The sequence below is a fragment of the Nomascus leucogenys genome, chromosome 6 (assembly GCF_006542625.1).
Source record: "Nomascus leucogenys isolate Asia chromosome 6, Asia_NLE_v1, whole genome shotgun sequence".
Lineage (NCBI taxonomy): Eukaryota > Metazoa > Chordata > Mammalia > Primates > Hylobatidae > Nomascus > Nomascus leucogenys.
In genome coordinates, this window is record NC_044386.1 from 74,827,361 (window position 1) to 74,849,703 (window position 22,343).

A 22,343-nucleotide genomic window follows, 5' to 3' on the forward strand; every position below is an offset into this window, starting at 1 on the left:
GCTTGGGCTGGTTATGCTTACACAGAGAGTTTTGCTCAAGATGTAAAGATAAACCAGACGGACTCATGTGTGCTCAAAGACTGAGCCTGAACTCAGAATTACTCATACCCTAGAAAGTAGATGAAGCTTAGTCTAGATTGTTAATGCCTCCAGCTGTCTACTAGAAGCAAGCATAGATTCTCTCTAAAAGATACACCAAAAGAGCATTTCCAGCATGAAGCTTGAGAAGAAAATGAAATGCAACACAGAGAAAGAAATGAGCAAGGTGGACAGGATATGATGACAAGATCGGATACGTGTGTAATTGGGGTACTAGAAGAAGAGAGAATGGGGTAGAGGCAGCCCTTGAAGAGATGATGGCCAGTGATGCTCCAAAACCTCAGACACACATCCAACGAGAGACTCAAGAAGGTCCATAAACTCCAAGAAGGGCCAGGTGCAGTGACTCACAACTGCAATCCCAGCACTTTGGGAGGCTGCAGCAGGCAGATCACTTGTGGTCAGCAGTTCGAGACCAGCCTGGCCAACATGGTGAAACCCCGTCTCTACTAAAAATACAAAATTTAGCCAGGCGTGGTGGCATGTGCTTCCAATTCCAGCTACTAGGGAGGCTAAGGCAGGAGAATCGCTTGAACCCAGGTGGCGGAGGTTGCTATGAGTGGAGATCGTGCCACTGCACTCCAGCCTGGGTGACAGAGTAAGACTTTGTCTGAAACAAACAAACAAAAAAACAAAACAACTCCAAGAAAGAAGAATAATCACAGAGAAAGCTGCAACTTGGTACATCATAATAATGCCCATGAAAACCAAAAACAAAGAGAAAAATCATAAAGTCATCTGCAGGGGGAGAAAAACAAGTTACAGTCGTGCCCCTCATAATGACCTGTAGGTCAATGGACAGGGTCCCATAAGATTATAGGGGAGCTGAAAAATTCCTACCGCCTGGTGACATCATAGTCTGGTCCTAATAAACTTCCAGAGTGTTTGTTCTTTTCTAGCTCCCCCCACAACCTTTTTTTGGGGAGACAGCATCTTGCAGGCTGGACTGCAGTGGTACAATCATAGCTCACTGCAGCCTCAAACTCCTGGGTTCAAGCAATCCTCCCACTTCAGCCTCCTGAATAGCTGGGACCACAGATGCTGCCACCGTGGCCTGACTAAATCTTTTATTTTTTTATAGTGATGAGGTCTCACTGTGTTTCACAGGCTGGGCAGGAACCCCTGGCCTCAAGTGACCCTCTTGCCTTGATCTCCCAAAGCGTTGGGATTACAGGTGTGAACCACTGTGCCCAGCCTCTAATCCCTTTTTTCGGGAATATTCTCTCAGGCTAGAAAGTCCTTCAATCTTGTTTACTAGTCACATTCTTATTAATTCGGAATACTTGCAGAAAGGAAAATAAATTAGGATAACATTTAATATTAAAATATCTTTAGAACACTGCAACTTATGCCATTTCTTCATGCACAGGTGAATTAGAATAACTTTAAAGTGCAAGCTTTTGAAAGTTGGGAGGTTTTGTAACTGACAGATGCGGAGCTCTTCCGCTACACCCAGTAAATGCAGGACTCACTATGTGCTGGAAGGAAGACACGATACTGCATTCTGATAGCCCCATGGGTCTGTGAAAAGTTTAAGTGTTCGGCCACATACCTGTAGTGCCTATTTTCTCCAGACATTTTTAGGATGTGTTCTACCACATACAGACTGAAAAGAAAGACGGGGATTGCACCTGGAGAACGGTGGTTCTAAGTGCTTTCAAGTTAGTGGATTCAGGAAGTCATTCTAAGCGGCTGTGGTCCCCCACAGAAGCAGCATACCTTCTACAAACACCTCACCCCGCTTTCTAATGAGGCTGCATGAAAATGCAGTAAGAAATCCTCATAGCAGCACCTTCATGGCCATCTCTGCAACTTTCTAGGCAAAGGCTGCACGGGCAGGATTACTCCACAGTGAGTATACTAGCCTCTGTTCTGAGCAGACCTTTAGCTCATACCAGTCAGGGCATGGAACACTTTGAAATCCAGTTTTGGAAGTAATATATCATTTTTTTCAAAGCCTCACAGGCCAGTGTTCTTGGTTGTGGACACTATTTCCTAATGATAAGCTCATGTTCCTGCTGGCTCTCAATCCTCCCTGAGGTAAACCTCTCAGTGTGTCTTCTCTGGAGAATACAGGGACATCTGCAAGACCTCTTGAGGTGGAGGATAAAGTGGCACTGCATTAAAAAAGGACCTGATTGGTGTCTTAAAAATTCAGGCTTTTACATCTACTTATCACGTACTTTGGCTCTTAGGGACTGGGGTGGAGAGGTGGGAACATTGCTGGTGACCTTGACTGATCAATTACTTACTCAGTGACAACTGTCACACACCCAGGACATTGGGCATTACTCAAGATGGGGGTGGGGAGACGACGAACCACGCACGACTGACGCAGGTCCCTCCTCAGGGAGGTGTGCCCTTGCAGATGCAGGCGCCGTGAGCTGTGAGCAGAGCTGGAAGGTGGTCAGTACTGCCCTGTGGAGATGCACCCCAGCCACTTAATCCAGCCTGGGGGGCTGTGTGGGGTCAAGCAGGTTGAAAAGGCTTCCCAGAGGAAGTGGCATCAGATGAAGCCTAAGAATAAGTCGCAGCTAGCCACATGAAGGCGAAGCTGGTGGCTATGGGTCAGGAGCATTCAACCCAATCAATGGCTTCATGGTTGTCATCACAGGACTGGGGTCAATTTTTATGCACTCTTTGTTCAAGCTACATGGACAGCCCCGCCTTCACTTAGCATTTTCAACCCAGAGTTGGTGATCTCTGTAATGCTTTACATTTTACAAAGCACTTTCATTTATTATACCAATTACAATGCACAGCATTCAGTAAGCACAGTCAGCATTGCACACTGTAAAACATACATTTAGCAATTTAGTAAAACCTGTGCAAGAACAGACTGAGGAGCAGAAGACACCGTCTCAATCTTTGGGCAGTTGATATAAAGATGACAAGGAAACCCAGGCTAAGGCAACCTTCATCAGGTAACATCAGGAGAAGATGACCATGTCTAATGGGGCAAGGTGGACTGGAGGTGGTGCAAGTTCCTGGACCACCAAGGCTGGCTGCTAACCCCAGTGGAGCGAAGGCGGCTTACTCTTGGGAGGAGAACAGCACCCACCTCCTCTGGTCATCCTCTTTCCTTCCTCTTCCTTCCTGCCTCCAAGGTCATCAATGACCTGTTGTCTGCCCAAGGATGGGAGATTCTTATGTTATCAAACATTGATTGGTGAAATTCATCCTCAGTCTTTTCAATAACCAGTCCCAGAGAGCATCTTCTTCTCAGGTGAGCCTTCCTCCCCATCAAAGCCTATCACTCTCCTTCAGATACAGAGAGGAGGAGTGTGTGTGATGTGTGAATGATGACAGCACTCCTTCAGATGATCCTGTGCTGTGAGTCTGTTGCAGCATATTTTATCACTCCAGTCACGCCCATGGAGCCAGTGCCCCTGAAGGGACTATAAGCGGATGCAGGACTCACCTGTGGCGAAGACAACATTCCTCGAGACCAGACGGTGCTCCACGATGGAGAACTGAGGGAGTTCAATCCTTTCCACTCCGGTGACAGCCTTGTCCCCGCCTCGCCAGTAAAATTCAATGTCATCCGTGGTATAGCCATCTGCCGAGAGAGAGAAGCAGGGAGACAGGAAACATCACCATTTCATATAAATGCATGGCTAAACTATCATTAACATGGAGGTTGCAGCTCTGCTATGTTTTGAGTAGATTTGCTTAATGTGCTTGTCTAGGGGAAGTGTCATCAAAGAACTAACTTTCCAATATTCTCGTGTTATCGCTGCCATTTTATTTGTACCAGGCTGGTATTGAAAAGCCGAGAAGCTGGGGAGAATGGGTGCTCTGACCAGAGTTCTATTTGCGAAGTGTAACTTCAGAGCTGACCCAGACACAATACAGAGATGAATTTAAAATATATCTCAACTGCAATGAATAAGATAGTTTTAAAAGAATGAGAATTGAAGTATGAAGAATTCCAGAAAGGCATACTCCTCTCAAGAGCTTTTGAGAGAGTTCAAAGTTCAAAGACCGAAGGTGAATTTCACCAATCAGTGGCTGATTACATGAGGTAAGCTCAGAGCAAAAGGAATGTTCTCCTTGGCATATTTGGATGGTTTTATCAGCTCTTCCTGGCCACAAAGTTTGCCAACCTTAGAAATGCCTGTTCTTGGGATATTCCTGACCCTTACAGATGGGCACAGGTGGTCTCATCAGAAAGAACAGTGGTCGTTAGCTGGATTATAGCTCCAAATCCAGCTTTAGCACAGTGCTCATATTTACAGGGTGATTAATCATGGCTTCTTGAGAATGAGTAAATGGGGCAATAGAGTCCATTGTTACTTGTAGCACCCAGGAGTCTCCTAAAACATTAGGTCAACTTTGTCAATAAGATCAATTAAAGCAGAGATTGGGAGAACAATATTATCTCACTATGCTTTTATCAGACTTTACTTTCTTCAAAGCACTACCACTATTTGATTTTGGTCTAATGGTTTCCTGTCTTTTGTGGACTATAAGCTCCACAAAGGCAGGTGTTTTGTCTGTCATCTCTAAATATCCCTGTGCTTACAACCGTGCCTACATAGAGTTAACGTCCAATAAGTATTTGTTGGATAAACTTTGGGTTGATGAATTTGCCCTCAAGTGTGGAACTAAAGACACCATTTTTCTTTTGTCTGTTCCCAATACGGAGACATGTGTAGTTGGACCACAAGAGAATCAGGAGAATCCCTTCTTCCATTCAAATGATTAAACCATGGATTCTCTGCAAAGAAGGGACCTCACACATGGAGAGAATCTCTTCTACAGCAGATCTTCCTGCTCATCATACACCACTGCCCATACACCACAGAGCCAGAGTCCTCTCTCTCAGAAGTCACTCACTGTGTGACTTGACAGTTGAAATAGGAGCTGCTGCCTTACTTAGATTCCAAATTGGCCTTCTTGAAACTTCCACTGACTCACTCACTAGAGTTGTGCCCTCTGGCCACACTGAAGCCAGTTAACTTCTTCAGATCGTCCTTCAAATACTGGGAAATCATCTTTCCCCTGAGCTTCTGTCCTCTAAGGTAAACGTCCCCAGAGAATTCAACTATGCATCACTTGACATGGCTTTATGTCTTTCTTCTTCTGTAAAAACACAGCTCTCAGAAAACATGACAGTGATGTGGGTGGAAGTGAGGGGCACCGTGGGGCCAGCCCCACCCAGGATCTACAGTAGCCTACCACCAGTGCAGTTTCTCAACATGTTCATGCACAAAGACATTCGCTTCTTACCACAATTGTATCAAGTGGGACTGCAAAGTCAAAGTCATTTATCCCCCTAAAATTCAGTATAAATATTGACAAGCCTAAATCCAATTGAGACTAGTTATAAACCAGTTCATAATAGGCCAAGATAAGCAACAACAAAACCCATATCCTGATATGCCAGGAGGTGTAGTTTAGGTAGCAGGAGGGACATTGTTAGATGTTATGGATGCAGTTCTCATCTCTCATATAGGAGTACTCAATGCTGAATTATCAATAAAGTATCTGAATACTACTCAAATTGAAGAAAATTGCCGAGATGCAGAAATAGCCTGCTTGTAAAACCGAGTTCCTGATGGGAAATGAGTTTTACTCTGACCGCCCAGGGTCCCAGCAGTGCAGCCACTCATGCGTGATGAAGCATATTGTAGGAAAATAGCATCTCGGTGTTTGCTCCTCTCACTGAATGGACCAAAATGAGGGGCATTTGTTTTCTTCTATTTCAGCGCAGCAAACAGACTCTCTTAATCAGATTAGAATGAAGAACTCTTTTATACCGAGTCTCTCTCTCTGTCTTTCTCTCTGTCTTCCCCTCTTTCTATGTCAAAAAAATTATGGATGCCTTGAAAAAAGATGCTAAATAATGACAAAAGGATCTAAAATACACATAGGAGGAGAAAGAAACACAGATACGGATACACACAGCTTTCAATTTCCAGAGTGCAGTTCTGCTCGTCCAGAGGGTATCTCCTGAGGTCCATCATGCATGCTGCTGTCGTGGTGATTCTGAAATACACAGCATGAGGGAAGATATTAAAGAAGAGCTGAGAAATGTATCAGGGAGACTGCTCCTAGATAAACAACGAGTAAGCCCCCTGTGGGAACCCTGCCCAAAGTACACCTGGTTAAACATCGTTCACTATACAGAGAGAAACTTGAGTAAATAAGAAACTCTTTTCAGCATAATATAGACCAGATTTATCAAGAAAAACACAAAACTTTATTATATATTTTTTAATCATTTATTTTTTGATTGACATAAAAATTGTATACATTTGTAATATACAGCATGATGTTTTGAAATATGTATATGCTTTGAAACAGTTAAATTGAGGTAATTAACAAATGTATTGTATCACCGTTTTTTGTTTTTTTTTTTTGGATCGGAGTCTCGCTCTGTCACCCAGGCTGGAGTGCAGTGGCGCGATCTCGGCTCACTGCAAGCTCCACCTCCCGGGTTCAAGCCATTCTCCTGCCTCAGCCTCCTGAGTAGCTGGGAATACAGGCGCCCGCCACCATGCCCAGCTGATTTTTTTTGTATTTTTTTAGTAGAGGCGGGGTTTCACCGTGTTAGCCAGGATGGTCTCGATCTCCTGACCTCGTGATCCGCCCACCTCGGCCTCCCAAAGTGCTGGGATTACAGATGTGAGCCACTACGCCTGGCTTGTATCACCTATTTAGCTCTTTTTGTGTGTGATGAAAATGCAAAATCTACCCTCTTGCAATTTTTGAGTATACGGCACTTTGTTATTAGCTATAGTCACCATATTATACCGAAAACCTTACTATGTCTTACTGACTTTGGATAATCAGTGTCAGAGAAAGGGGTTTCCAAGAAGTTCTTACCTTCAATTTTTGTTTCTCTTCTTGTCTATAGGCTCTCTAGCCTCTCTAGTACAGACAGAGCCTATGTGTGGGACACCACCAATTAGGTTAAGACTGAGGTCTTTGACTTTCCATGGGAAGTGTTAAAGTAGCTACAGACGCACTTTGGAACTCTAAACCTCACCTCTGCTTCTTTCTATTTTATTACAGTTGTCTGTTGGGCTGGATTCTGCTATTACAGAAATTTTTTTACTGTGTGATCATCTATCTTTTCAGAAAGAATATTTGGCTTCTATTTTATCAATTACGAACCAAAATTGCGTGGGTTAAGTTCTCTTGGGGCCAGCTAAAGGCATGGAAATAATTACTTCCCAAAAACAGTTAAGGCTCCACCACGCAATGGTTAAGCCAACCCTACACTGAGAAACAATACTTCTAGAAATGTCAAGTCCATTTCCTAATCTGCCTGCAGCCTTCTCTTAGGGAGACCAACTTATTCACAGCTGCTTCTTTGAAAACGCAACTAGTAGGGTCATTATATTTTACACTATGTATCTCTAGAACTCCACCCTTTCCCCACCACTGTCAAAGGTGACTGGACTGGGGCGGGTTCCTGAGTCAAAGACAGCAAGCCACTAGCGGGTGAGAGATACATGACATGGCCTGAGTTGAAAGTCAGAGTGGAGCTAAAGAGATTCTCTTCCATAGGAATGAATTGAACAATAAAGATAAGAGTGGAAGTTCATCTGCAAGGCCATGGTTTACAGGCTTGTGATGCTGTTTTCAAACTGGAGAGCAAAGGATGAGAAAGCATCATAGATGGAGAGAAGGTGCAGCGAGTAGAGTTAAGGACGCAGTCGTAGCTGTGCCCCAGGCCACAGCAGGTGGCCTTGCTGAATGTGTGCTCCACCTCTCCAGGGAGCAGCTTCTGAAAGCCTGTGCAGGAATTGTGTAACCGGCAGTCCTGGCTATGCCCATTCAGTGATGGGGAGTAAGAATGAAAATGTGAGAATGCTTTCTCCCGAGATCCCTAGTCACCTTCAATCCCCAGCTGTCCTTCAGGTTCCATCTTTCTTGAAGCCCAGTGTTGAGCTTTTTCTGAATGATCTTCTTTATGAATATTCACAACATACCTACTAATGCTGCAGGTAATGTGCAAGCCCGACTCTTACCAACAGATCCTAACCCAAACATCTGTAAAACACTAGACATGTGTCAATACTGATGGACTTGTGTCATTTACCCTAAACGCAGGTGATAAGGAAATAATGGAGCAAAGTATGCCCTTCTATTAGCATCTGGTTAAGCAAGCAGTTTGAGCAACATTCTACTTTCCAATGATTGAGAGAAGCAGTGAGGGAAAATGTCAACATATTTAGCAAACAGGTCAATGCTGAATTTTTTGTGCAAATAGCATGCATGCACCATGCAGACATCATCAATAAAATCCATACCAATGGTGAAAGTGTGTTCCTTCCAAATGTCATAACACTTCCCCTTATCCTTGGAATCAAGAAGTGCATTACATTCTGGGATCCCAAATCAACACATAGCTCTTTGGCATATTTTTCTACAACATTTAACATTCTAGCCAACTGAAGTTCCAGACTCACACTTTTCAACTCTGGCATGTGTTATGGCAGATTGACAACCCAATGTCCATACAAGATGCCTACAATGCAAAATTAGAATAGAGTTCTGCTAAAATTATGAATCTTTATGAAGAAGAAAAGAACCTTCACCAACAATGTTCAAATTTTTTAATTTTCCTTTTTTTTTTTTTTTTTTTGATATGGAGTCTTGCTCTGTCGCCCAGGCTGGAGTGCAGTGGCGTGATCTTGGCTCACTGCAATCTCCACCTCCCGGGTTCATGCCATTCTCCTGCCTCAGCCTCCCGAGTAGGTGGGACTACAGGCGCCTGCCACCACGCCCAGCTAATTTTTTTGTATTTTTAGTAGAGACGGGGTTTCACCATGTTATCCAGGATGGTCTCGATCTCCTGACCCCGATCCACCCACCTCGGTCTCCCAAAGTGCTGGGATTACAGGCGTGAGCCACTGCGCCCGGCTTAATTTTCTTATATATTTTGGTACCTATTCACTTGGACTGAGTCAATGATTGAAATTACTGTTTCTTACTGTTTGTTTTCTTATTCACTTTTCAAACCACCCCTAACACACACACACACACACACACACACACACACTCACACACGCATACACACACACATGAACATGCCCAAATTGTCTGGGGACACCATGTGCAGTGGTCACATTATTGGAGGGAGAAGGAAAACCTGAGGCTAGACGAATTGGTGACCGCATGCCCTTTTCCCACCAAGTACACCAAGTACAGTAGCTGTCCAGGTCTTCTTATTCAGTTATAATGCTGTATATAAAATGGAGCCCCATTTCAGTGAGCTGAGATGGGTCTACTGCACTCCAGCCTGGGTGACAAAGTGAGTGAGACTCCATCTCAAAAAAAAAAAAAAAAAAGAGTGAGAGAAGAAGAGGAAGGAAATTCTGAAATTTGTGACAACATTGATGGAATTGGATAACGTTATGCTAAGTGAAATAAGTCAGGCCCAGAAAGACAAATACCACATGTTTTCACTTATTTGTGGAATTAAAACAATGAACTTGTAGAGAGTAGAATGGTGGTGGCAGAAGCTGCAGGAGGGAAAATGGGGAGGTGATGAGCAAAGGGTAGACAATTTCGAACAGGGAGAATATGTTTTCTCTTTTTGTGCATTCTATTGCACAGCATGGTGAATATAGTTAGCAGTAGAGTGTTGTACAATTCAAATTGCTAAGTAAACTTCAAATGTTCTTGCCACAAAAAAATGTTAATTATTTGAGGTGATGGATATGTTAACTAGCTTGATTTATTTCACATTGGATTCATAAATCATACCATCATTTTGTGCCCCATACATTTTTCCGCCATGCAACTCCCTCTTCACAGAACCCATAAATCTATACAATTATACATTGTCAATTTACAATAAAAAAAGGAAAAAAATGGAGCCACTTTTTTCATTTTATGTGAGGAATAAGGTAGACACATCTACTCACTACTTTTCTTTATTTGGAAGAAATACTCAGAAAACCCTCTCAGAGTGAAGAGTGAGGCACATGAGCTTGCTCTTGCTCATGCTACAAAAGGTAACCATCAAGATAGAAGGAGTAGCTGAACAGCTGGGATAAAAAGGCAAAAAGAGAGAGAGTAGGGGTGGGGAGCAGAGCGATGAAGTAGGCTGTGGAGCAGGAGCATGCCCCTCCCTGAGCCACAAAATCCTCATTCAAGTTGGCTAAACTCATCACAGGCTGGGAGAGTGGGCCTTTTGAGTGAATCGACCCTGGAGCATTGCAGAAATCATTGAATGTGTGCTCCACCTCTCCAGGGAGCAGCTTCTCAAAGCTTGTGCAGGAGTTGCGTTAAGGTTGAGAAGGATTACAGAAGGGTTGAGGAATTTCACAGATGGTAGAACTGAGAGTTCAAGCCTAGTGCATGGAGATCAACCAAGGGCAGATAGGCCACAGTGACATCTGGGCTCCAGCTGTGTAATCCCCAACACTCACACACATGGTTTTATATTTTCCCTAATAAATATATATATTTTTTGTCCTGACAGAATAATTTAACCAACATCTAGTGCCACCTTCTCCAGCCCTCTGTGATCTGAGAATTCCACTGTTATTCCTAAGGAATACTGGTGAAGCTCAGCAATCGGAATCCAATAGGACTGGGTGAGGCTCTCTCAGTATTACTCTTCAGTAGGTTCCTTTTTTTTCTTTTGGTTGTTTGTTTTTTGTTTTATGATTGAGAGATGTAGTGCTTAGGGTCTCTGTGACTACAAGGCATGTTTCTGATAGAGAAGCAGAGGAAGATAATGGCGAAGTGACAGAAGACATGCCCGTGTCCAATAAACCCTTTCTTTACAGTCATACTTTGAGAATGCTGAAAGTAGAAAGAAAAAAACAAACAAAAAAGTCAACAAAGAGACAGAGGAGTGAGGACAACATTACAGGGATGGTGCTAATTCATCATCTCAGTGCCCAAGACAACCGCCAGTCATATCTGTACTTTATGGAACACCAGTTGAGCAGTTGCTCAGTGCCCAGTTCTGTGCCAACTACTTTAATACACACGTGTTTACTCTCACAACAACCATATTATAGAGGTATTGTTATTATTATATCCATTATGCAGATGAGTGAACCAAGGTTTGGAAAGAGTAAGCAGCTTGACCACGTTCCCAATGCCACTGGAAGGCAGATGTGGCATTCAGATCCAGGCAGTTTGAACCCTATGCTCTGCTACATCTATATTAACTCTTTTACCTTAAACATACAAAATATATTCAACTTTTAAAGGCCTACTCAGGAAATGAGAATCTTGTTTTGAATGAAGAGCAATAAGGTTGATAAATTTATGTGGACAGAGATATAAATATTGATACACATATTATAGGCATATATATACATATATATTCATAATATTCTCATTAGATATGTCAAATTGGAAATATAATAAGTAAATGCAGAAAATATTCTACATGCTATTCCTGCAGTAACTAGTGACATTTAATCCAACAGCTTCTCACCCATTGTGGAATAGGGTCATTTATTAGATCATTCCTGCTTTTACAAATAATACATGTCTAAAGATATGATTAAGAATTAAAAGTATTAACATGTAAGAAATAAACTTGAAGTTGTAAGCAGAGCACTATTTCTAGTAAGTGTAAAATCATATTTTGAGATTCTGGTGATGTACTGTCTTTGGATGCTGTCTTCAACTACTCTTAGAGACCGTTCCCTGCACACCTGAGTGAGGAAGCCTGAGTCAAGGAGGTCAAGATCCATGGATGTCAGTGTGTTGAAGGGTTTTCATTTTGTCTCAGTTGTATTAAGCTTGTGAAATACTTTCTGGCATCAGCATTTCCATTTTTAAACTATTCACACATTGATAAATCATAATAAGGGCAGATGCAAACTCTTCATGAATTGCATAAATACAAATTTCTCTGCATAAGAACTGCTGTGGAAATGTTGCTGTCTGATAGTCAGGGACTTGCTCACTTCTACAAACATTTGTCTGGAATGTCCACCTGTTGACTTAGGTATAAAAGTGCTCCTTGTCAGTAGTGTTGCTGGGAAAGGCTGGATATAGTCAGAGTCTGGGATTCATGCTTAGAGTGAATCCAGCAATGCACACAATCTCTTCCCCCATTTGTATGAATAGTTTTGATTCACTGTAAACACTGGAGAGAACAGATTAAAATGTCCATTGCAAGCACTGATTCTGATGTTCCTGGCTGGTCACTGTATGTCAAGGCCCTGGACCAGCTTTCTCAGAGAAGCTTCTGGAACTAAACAATCTTGGTCTCTATCTCTCCTCAGCTTCCTCCTTTTTAATGTTTTCATTACATTTCATTACACCTACAAATCAGAATGTCCATTATTGGTTAGCTTGCTGGCCCCTCACTCACCCCCAGGTGAGCCCACAAGAGCTGGACTTTATTGCTCCCATCCACAGTTCTCTCTCCAGCACCTAGAACGGCAGCAACCCAACTACACACGCGGAGTAAGTGTCTTGTAAATATTCTCAGAACAAATGACTTTCAAGATGAGGACCAGGCATAAGCTGAAGTGTGGGACTCGAGCAAAATGTGGAAAGAGAAAGAGTCGGTTTAGTCCTTCTTGGCTTTAATGCCCCAAATGTAAGAGTCAGCAGGGACACATTCCTGCTAAGAAGCACTCCCAGCATGAGTCCTGGCTGTGCATGGCTATGGACTCTGAGAACCTCCATGGGGTCACCGGTTAAGAGGCTTGGATAAGAATCCCCTATTTTTACGATCAAGTGGTCTCCGTGAATCTTTATGTTGCAGAATTCAATTCTTAACTACAGAATTCAATCCTGCAGAATTGAATCCAACATCAGTGTGTGAGAGCTTTATGGCTTCAGCTGCAGTGAAGACCACAATGAAATGCCGCCTTCAGGGGAGTCCTGGATCTCTGATCACAATCCTGTTAAGCTAGCAGGACCTGGAAGCAAGTTAGTAGCTCCCTTGGTGTGACTTCTGGCTTGCTCTTGAGATGCCCAAATGTTCCAGAAATCTGAACAAGAGTTGTATCTATGGCCACGGGTTAGCACCACAGCCAAGGCATTGCTTCACAGGTGACCATTTGGCCCTTTGCAGTCACACTGCAGCAACTCACTCTCATCTTCATTCGTCGTTCCTCTGATGCAGGATGCACTGGCTGGTGGAGGCAGCTATCATTTTACCAGGAAAAGGAACTCAGATGCTAGGATGTTTGACCTAAGTCAAATAATTCAGACCAAGCATTTTCCTTGAGCAAATGCTTGTTATTCAATGTGAAGAAGTCACAGGACATAGGCCAACATTTCGGTTATCCCGATTTTTGTTTTACTTTACAAAATACATAAGAAAACACATTCATAGAACTGTCCAAAGGCTTTTGCTATGGGAACTCCTTGAAGATGTTGCTGGGAAAATTATTGTGGTAAGTTGACTATGTTAGCAGCCCATTCCTTTCCTCTTTCCAGAATCCACTCTCCCAGCCATGTCATTACAACTCTTCTCACCAAAGAGGAGCTGGCTGTTTGCCTACCTCTTCAATGTGCGCCGACTTTGTGACTTGCTTTATCTAATATAATGGCTGGAAGTGACCATATGCCAGCCCCATGCTTAGGCCCTAAGATGTGTTCTTTTTCTAGGCTTTTCTGCTTCTTCCTCTGCTGTGAGAAAGCCATGCCCAGACGAGTCTGCTGGTTTAAGGAGAATGAACATAGAGAGCAGGACTGAGGTGATCATTCATCTTTTCAGAGACTACCCTGGGTAAACTAATGGGTCTCCCACACCCAGCCTGTGAGAGAGCCAGCCAGAATCGGCAGAGATGCTCATTAACAACCCAGACACACAAGCAATGAGCACTTTGGGGTTACTGTATGCATCAAGGCTTTCTAGCTGATTGTTACACAGCACTCTTGTGGCAATAGATAACCGATACAATAGTCAACACAAGTAACTGCAAACATACAAAAGCATAAATTCTCTTATCGCTAGGTAGGAATCACAACCTGATACTTCTGAGGAGTGTCATAAGATAGCAAAACCCTTAGCAAACAGCATTTTTCTAAAATAGGGACATCTGTTTCTATATTGAAGCATAACTCCACTACCATTTAGGAATCCTAATTTTGGTGAATGAGTAGTCCCATCAGGCAAATGAGACAGGCTCAATGTACCTCCTCTTGATTTTCAAAGAATTTGGCAACACGCTACACAAAGCCGCAAACTGGCAATAGTGCTCAAGCCAGAACGAAAGGTGTATGCCAGATTCTAGAATACCTGAAAGAAAGGAACTGCCCAGAGGGTGGAATGAGAAGTTCTTAAGCACTACACCACAGGTTCAACCCTCTGAAGAGGGAGAGAAAACAGTTTCAAAGAATCACTAAAGTACTTTGAGTCACTCCAACTATCTGGATTTAATTATGGCACTTGGGGGTTTCACAATCTACAACTGCATTGTCCAAAACAGTAACCGCCAACCATGTGTGACTATTTATATCTACATTTAGAATTAATTATTTTAAATTAATTTAAATGAAATAATATTAAAAATGTAGCTCCTCCGATGTTCTAGTCACATATCCAGTGCTCAATAGTCCCCTGTGACTGGCTGGTAGCTACTGTACTATGCAGATTATGGACTACCCCCATTACCACAGAAAGCTCCATCAGACAGCGCAAAAATAATAGCTTGCTATCTGTGTCTCTAGCCTCAGAGAACATGACTCCCTGGATGAATGTAGTTGGAGGGATATGGTCAAATGCATGGAACCCAGAGGCTTGTGAAGGTAAGCTGTCACAGCTGGAGGAAGCCCTGCATGCCGGGGTAGAAAATGTCACTCAAGACTCTACCCAAAGTGTGTCTGACTTCATGGTTTAGTTATAACACAGGAGCCAGACAGAAAGACCTTCCCTAATTAAGTGACAATTAGGCGTAACAAATGGATCACCTTAACCTGATCTTCATATTTATATCCTAGAGGCTACAGCCTCCAATATGAGAGTGAAACTGAAGTCAAGATCACCATATCTATATTGGCACTAGAAAGTCACTTTGTTTCTATGAATCTGTCCCACCAAAGCATAAACATTCTGAATAAAAGAAGAGATGTTCTATGAAAAGCAATGAAAGCATAGAAAATGAAAGTTGAAAAATTTAGATGACCTGTGTCTGGTTACTAAATGTGTGAGTGGATACGGCCTCTTTTCAAGAAGAATGGGGAGGCAAAAGAACATTCTGAAATGAAGGCACAGACAGAGAGAAGAAGCTGCAACACTGAGAGATAAATGCAAGAAATCCTAGCCACAAATGCCAAATTGAAATCTGTACTGAAGACAAGGGAATAGAATTAACATGGCTGAAAATCCTTTAACGGCATGGAAAGCTTCTTACATTTTAATGGGCACATATGTTATTAAAGTACCTTGTTAAAATTCAGATTCTGTCCCAGCACTTTGGGAGGCCGAGGCGGGTGGATCACAAGGTCAGGAGTTTGAGACCATCCTGGCTAACACGGTGAAACCCCATCTCTACTAAAAGTACAAAAAATTAGCTGGGCGTGGTGGCACAGGCCTATAGTCCCAGCTACTTGGGAGGCTGAGGCAGGAGAATTGCTTGAACCTGGGAGGCGGAGGTTACACTGAGCCGAGATCGTGCCACTGCACTCCAGCCTGGGCAACAGAGTGAGACTCCGTCAAAAAGAAAAAACAACAAAAAAATTCAGATTCTGGAATTGGGTGGGTCTTTCATTCTGAAATTCCCAGATAACATTCCCAGGTGATGCTGATGCTGGTCTGGGTGACCCTATTTTGAGTAGAAAGGAGAGGGCAAACTTGTAAAACCTACTCAAAGGCAGAAGCTTTGAAAACAAAGGAGATGATAGATACTGAGGGGATAAAATGGATAGGTAACTGAGATTTATTAGAGCAAGACCAAACAGCATCCAAATTAGCAAGTTAAACTTAAACATGAAACAATTTAAAATTTTTTAATTAAAATATAATATACACAATATAAAATGTACCATTTTAGTGATTTTTAAGTGTATAATTCAGTGCATTCACAATGGTGTGCAATCATCACTACTATCCATTTCCAGAACTTTTTCATCATCTCAAACAGAAACTCTACCTTTTAAACAATAACATCGATTACCCTAGCCCCAGACCCAGTAATCTCTAGTTCACATACTATCTCTATGAATTGACCTATTCTATGGGTCACCACATATAAGTGAAATCATATAAATGAAATATTTGTCTTTTTCTGCCTGGTTTAGTTCAGTTACTATATTTTTTTCAAGGTTCACCCATGGCGTAGCATGTACAAGAATTTCATACAATTTTAAAACTGAAAAATATTCCATTATATGGATATACCATATTTTATTTATCCATTCATCTGTTGGCAGACATTTGGGTTGTTTCTAACTTTTGGCTACTATGAATAATCCCACTATAAACATTGGCGTAAAAATATCTGTTTGGGTCACTTCTTTTGCATATACCTAGAAGTGGAATTGTGGATCATATGTTAATTTTATGTTTAAATTTTGAGGAACCACCATACTGCTTTCCACAGTGACTGAATCATTTTAAATTCCCATCAGCAATCCCTAAGGTTCCTATTTTTTCTTGATTTTGACAACATTTGTTCTTTTCCTTTTAAAATATATATATATATAATAGCCATCCTGATGAGTGTGATGTAGTATCTCATTGTAGTTTAAGGAAATGCAAGTCAAAACCACAATGAACTACTACATCACACACATTAGGATGGCTACTGTCTTTTTTCCTATTTCCTTTAGTTCTTTGTCCATGTTTTCCCTTACCTCTTTGAATAAAGAGATTATTTAAAGTCTTTATCAACTAAGTCCAATAATTAGATTTCTGCCAATTTATTTAGTTCCTTTGACTAAGCCATGTTTTCCTCTTTCTTTGTATGCTTTGTGACTTTCTTCCCTGAAACTTGGGCATTTCATCATTATAATGTGGTCACTCTGAAAATCAGATTCTTTCCTTTGCCCAGGGTTTGCTGCTTTTAACTTTATGAGTCCATTTGTTTTGAGTCATTTCTAAACTTTTTTTGAAAAGATTATTTCTTGTCAAGTTTAATCAGTGAAGTCTCTGTTGCTTTAGCTCATGTTTAGAGAATGTTTTAAATTTATTTATCTATGTATTTATTTATCAGAGATGGGATCCCACTCTATTGCCTAGGCTGAGTGTAGTGGCAAGACCACAGCTCACTGTAGCTTCAAACACCTGGGCTCAAGCGACCTTCCTGTGTCAGCTTCCCAAGTAGCTGGGACTATAGTCCTGCACCAACATGCCTGGCTAGATATTTTCTTTATTATTATTTACTTATTTATTTGGTAGAGATGGGGTCTTGTTACATTGCCCAGGCTGGACTAAAATTCATGATCTCAACTGATACTCCCACCTTGGCCTCCTAAAGCACTAAGATTACAAGCATGAGCCACCATGTCTGGAAAATATTTTAACAAGAATTTCTTTAAGTGCCAAGAGCTGAAACAAACAAACAAAAAACACACAAACAAAAAAGAGAACAGCATTCTTTCTCAGTCTTTGCAGACTGGCTATGTACTGGGGCACACTTTCCTCTAAGCCCAGGGATTAGCCGAAAGGAAAAGTTGGAGGTTCCTTAGGACTTTTCTGAGCATACTTCTTGTCTAGGCATGTGCATGGATTTTTAAGTACTTCTATATATGTGGCTGCTTTTGAATGACCTAATTTCCCTAAGAGTCTCATCCCAGCTTCTCTTTTGAGCCTTAGATGGTCTATTTTATGCTTGCATCCAAAATCTCCCATCCTAGGCATTTTTAGGTTTGTCCTCACCCTGTAGCCTTGATGAGCACTGCCTGCCCCTTCTCTTACTTGCATTCTGAGTTAGGCAAAACTGAGATGAACATCTTACTTCAGTCCTTCAGGCATCCTCCAGACAGTTTAGAACATATGTAAACAATAATTTGCAAATAAGATCTGCTCTGCTCCCTCTGGTAGGAGAGGGAGAACCGGGAACTAGGCTGCTGCCTGCTCAAAACCAAAACAATCCCTGCCCTAGGATGCGGGTGGGGGAAATGGCAAGTGAAAAAAAAATGCCACAAAACTTTCCTATTGTTTTTAATATAGATTTTTTCTTGATTGGGCATTTGACTGGTTACTGTGAACCTTAAACTGATTTCCAGAGCTTCAACAAGGTTGGTTCAGATAGCTTCTAGTTTTTGTTTTGTTTTGTTCTGATGTTTTTGTGAGGGGACAAGAGCTTGGAGCTTTTCAGTCTGCCACTTTGCTGATGTTATCGTCCAAGTGGAGCCTAAAGCAACCCCATTTTGGATGGTAATCTGCCATTCTGACTTCTGATTAACCCCTGTTCCAGGAATGCCTCTAAGATTCCTACTTTTACTACTGTTACCATAAATCTTGACTTTAGGTCAAAAGAGCCTGGACCATAAATCCTGCCCTTAAGCAGATTCACACAGCATTCTTGTCTCTCCCTGAGAGGTCAACTTCAATTGTCCTACACATTCCCTCCCTATGGTATATAAGCCCTGGATCCTGAGGGTAATGGTGTGAGGATCCACCATCTTGTCTCACTGCTGCCTGAGACAAAGACATGGCCCCTGTTCATAACTTCTCATTAAATGTGTCTTTCTAAGAAACTGGATTTGTCAGCCTCTTTCTTTAGCCTCTCAGCTTCCTCAGCCTTTGGGTACGGTAGGTGTGTACAGACCTGCCCACTGCAGAACCCAACATAGGGGTTGATCACGGCAGGAGAGGGAGGGTGTTTCCAAAGCAAGAGAAGGGTCTTTACAGGCAAGAGAAGGAAGGTGTTTACAAAGATAGATAGGAATTTAGTAAATAGAATTATGATATAAAGTCAAAGCCTGGTTCTTTAAAAATATAAATGAAATAGATATTTCTTGATACGAACAAACACAGTTATAAATGAAAAAGGGAATATAACAGTATGTTCTAAGAAGCTTAAAATATAAGAAAAAGCAATGTACCTGTGCATGCTAATGATTAGAAAGGCCAAATAAAAATGACATCTTCCTGAAAAACATGAATTCTCACGGTTAATGCAAGCAGAAAACCTAGAGACCCATAAGTATTGCAGAAACTGAAGCACTGTGTGCCAGGGTGGAAAATGTTATTCAAGATCCTTTACAAAGTAACATGCATTTATAAAACATTCCCCCAAAAAATATTTCATATAAATTATACATTTATGGGTAAACCTTTAAATACTTAAAGGAACATCAACCCTTTCAGGTACAGAAATTTCCCATATAATATAATCCACTGCAGAACATAAAAAAAGAGAGGCATCTACTTGATTCATGTTAGGACAAAACACACAAAAAAAGAAGACATATATAATCTGTTACTATATTTAAGAGACTGTATATGGTATATATCACAGATAAATGTGCGAGACAACCTTCATTAGTCCATTTTCTGTTGCTTGTAACAGAATACATGAAATTGGGTAATTTATAAGAAACGAAATTTCTTTCTTACAGTGATGAAGCTTGGTAAGTCCAAGGTAGAGAAGGTGCATCTGAAGAAAGTGAGAACCTTGTTGCTAGAGGGAACTCTCTGAAGAGTCTCGAGGCAGTGTAGTGTATAATACGGCAAGGGGGCTGAGCAGGCTCATGTGCTAGTTCAGATTTCCCATCCTCTTCTTATATAAAGCCACCAGTTCCTCTCCCATAAATACCCATTATTCATTAATCTATAAATGGATTAATCCATTCATAAGGACAGAGCCATCATGACCCAATCACCTCTTAAAAGCCCCACCTCTCCATGCTACCACACTGGGGATTCAGTGAGTTTTGGAATTCAAGGAGTTTTGGAAGGGACATTCAAACCACTGCAGGGCTTCCTACCACCACCTCTACATTGGATAGTTTATCTAGGAAATTTCAATAAATTGGCTCATGTTTCTTAGAAACTTCAGCCAAGCCATGATGTTAGATGAGAAAGAGGGAACTTGGAAATAGATTTCTTGGGAGAGTTTACACACATCTTGAAGGAAGGTTGGCACCTTCCAAGTGGCATACAAGGAGTAATGGTGCCTACTTTACACCTGAGAAAAGTGTTGTTAAGGTGACAAGATAGAGGAGACTGAATAGGAATTGGCCTTTCAGATTACGAAGAATGCAGGCATATTTCCTGTTGCACACACATGAGCTACATGGATGAAATGGAGGTCCTGGATTTATCATGGATCCTCTACAATAGAGCTGCCTAGATAAGTAGAGAAATGGAAGATGACCACGAAGGATACATTCTTAGAGCTAACAAAAGTCCCAAGAAATTCCATGGAATAGAAAACCTGCCTACTGGCTCCACCACCAATATCCAATTTCAGTCAAGGGATTTGCTGGAAAGCTCTGAGAAGAGTTAATTTTCAATATTTTCCAGGTCAGAGTATGAAGCCACCAGAAGACAGTATCAGTTAATGTAAAACTTCTTATTCATTTTTTTTCCACCCTCAAAATTAAATCTTTAAAATTAGGGAAGTCATATGTAATTTATCATACTGGGTAGGGGTAGGGAAAAGAGAAAGTAGAAGGCAGAGAGGTTGAGAAGCCACAAGTCCCTGCTCTTTGCCACTGCAGGCTTCCAGCCTGAAATACAAATGGGCTAAGGAAAGGGAAAATGTTAATGCTAAATCTGAATTTAGTATTAAACACTGAACTGAGAATACCTGTGTAACATAAAGATAGAAAACAACTTTTACTAAAACAATGAATATAGAAAACCATGAGATCTGACCAAATTTCACCAAGGTAGATAAATTTTATACCCCCCTTAACAAAGTTTAATAGTAGGGTATAACTGCATTATGACTAGATCACAAGTTGTTTTTTTAATCAATAAACTGGTTGAATAAGAATTTTTAAGCAAAAAAAAATGGTAAATTAACCAAGAGCAAAGCGAAATTAAAGTTTTCGTAAGAGGATTACCCATCATCATAAAATAGGATTTATCCCAGAAACTGAATGGATTGGGTGGGGGAAGCGATGTCACCAAGCTGCTGGAATGGGATGTCAAACTCCACCTTCACCCCTCCACTCCACAAAGCAAGATCAAATAGCCACTGTCTACAGACCAGAACATCCTTTTGAAAATTTCAATATTGAAACAAGCCTGAGACATCCATTTGGTCTGCAGAACTGATTGAAATCCAAATTAGAAGAGTAAAAAGAAAGGTCTTACTTTGACTGCACTCCCTTTCCCCAAGTCAGCAGGATGCCAGATGAAAAAGGATTTCTATGGGCACACATGTTCTATATGGGGAAAAGAAAATTGGAGGCAGTCATCCCATTTTCCAAGCATTTGGAAAGGCTTCCCAGGAAGCTCACCCTAGTTTCACCTCACAAAGAACATTAGGGGGAAATAACATGGCTAGATTGCCCAGGGTTAGATAGGAACAAAGAAAAGAGGCAGAGGTCATAGTCACCAGCAAACAAATCTGGGTGGTACTTCTGTTTCTCCCAGCTGTGGCACCAAACCCCACCTCATAAACCAGCCACAAAGCTGATTTGGTTGCCTTCAGAAATGGAGTGGAAGTTTAACCTAGCTCGAGTTTCTAGATGGCTAGTCAACATGCTCAGCCTCAGGGCCTAACCAATGACACTGCCCAGGCAGGGAGACTCCCACCTCTGCACATTTTGGAGAAGTGTGGAAGCTAGACCAGCTTGACCCAGGAAGTCAAGATGATTCCACTCAGCCAAAAAGCCTGTGCAATGACCTTGCCCAGGAAGGGAGACTCCCACTTCTATGCACTTTAGAAAAGTGAAGGGGCTAGACTAGCTTAAACCAGAAAGTCAAGCAGTGTTCCATTTAGCCAAAAGTCCACTCAATGACCCCACCCAGTAAGGAAACTTCTATTTTTGCACATTCCAGAGATGGAAAGGGGCTAGACCTGCTGGAGCTGGGAGGTCAAACAGCTACTGAACTCAACAAAAAGGTGATTCCACATCAGGATGGGCTCCACCCATCCTGAACAGTGACCCCACCTAACCTCAGGGCCTGACCTGCAGCCCTGCTCAACTACAGATCCCAAATAGCAAAAGTGCCCAGCCAGGGAATACAGTCCATAACCAGCCTGACCAGGAACCATCACAGTAACCAGCCAGCAGCTCTGTCTGATAGCAGAGTCCAGCCAGTAGCCTCACCAGAGAGTAGAGCACAGTCAGCAGCTTCATTCAACATCAAAGCAAAGGCAGTGACCCATCAACTACAGAATTGAAAAGCTCTGCCTGTGCAAGGTTGTCATGAGCTGGCCTTTCAGAATCAC

The 22,343-nt window shown here is 41.8% G+C and overlaps 1 protein-coding gene across 1 annotated transcript in view; it reads right to left on the reverse strand.

Moving 5' to 3' along the window:
- The window catches only part of GABRB3 (gamma-aminobutyric acid type A receptor beta3 subunit), a 227,023-nt gene that overhangs the window by 31,705 nt on the left and 172,975 nt on the right, over positions 1-22,343 (reverse strand). Inside the window, exons 5-6 of the mRNA XM_030814461.1 lie at positions 6,008-6,090; positions 3,521-3,658 (exon numbers count right to left, since the gene is read on the reverse strand). Of these exons, the coding sequence (XP_030670321.1) occupies positions 3,521-3,658; positions 6,008-6,090 (221 nt within the window). The remainder of the gene's footprint in view (positions 1-3,520; positions 3,659-6,007; positions 6,091-22,343) is intronic.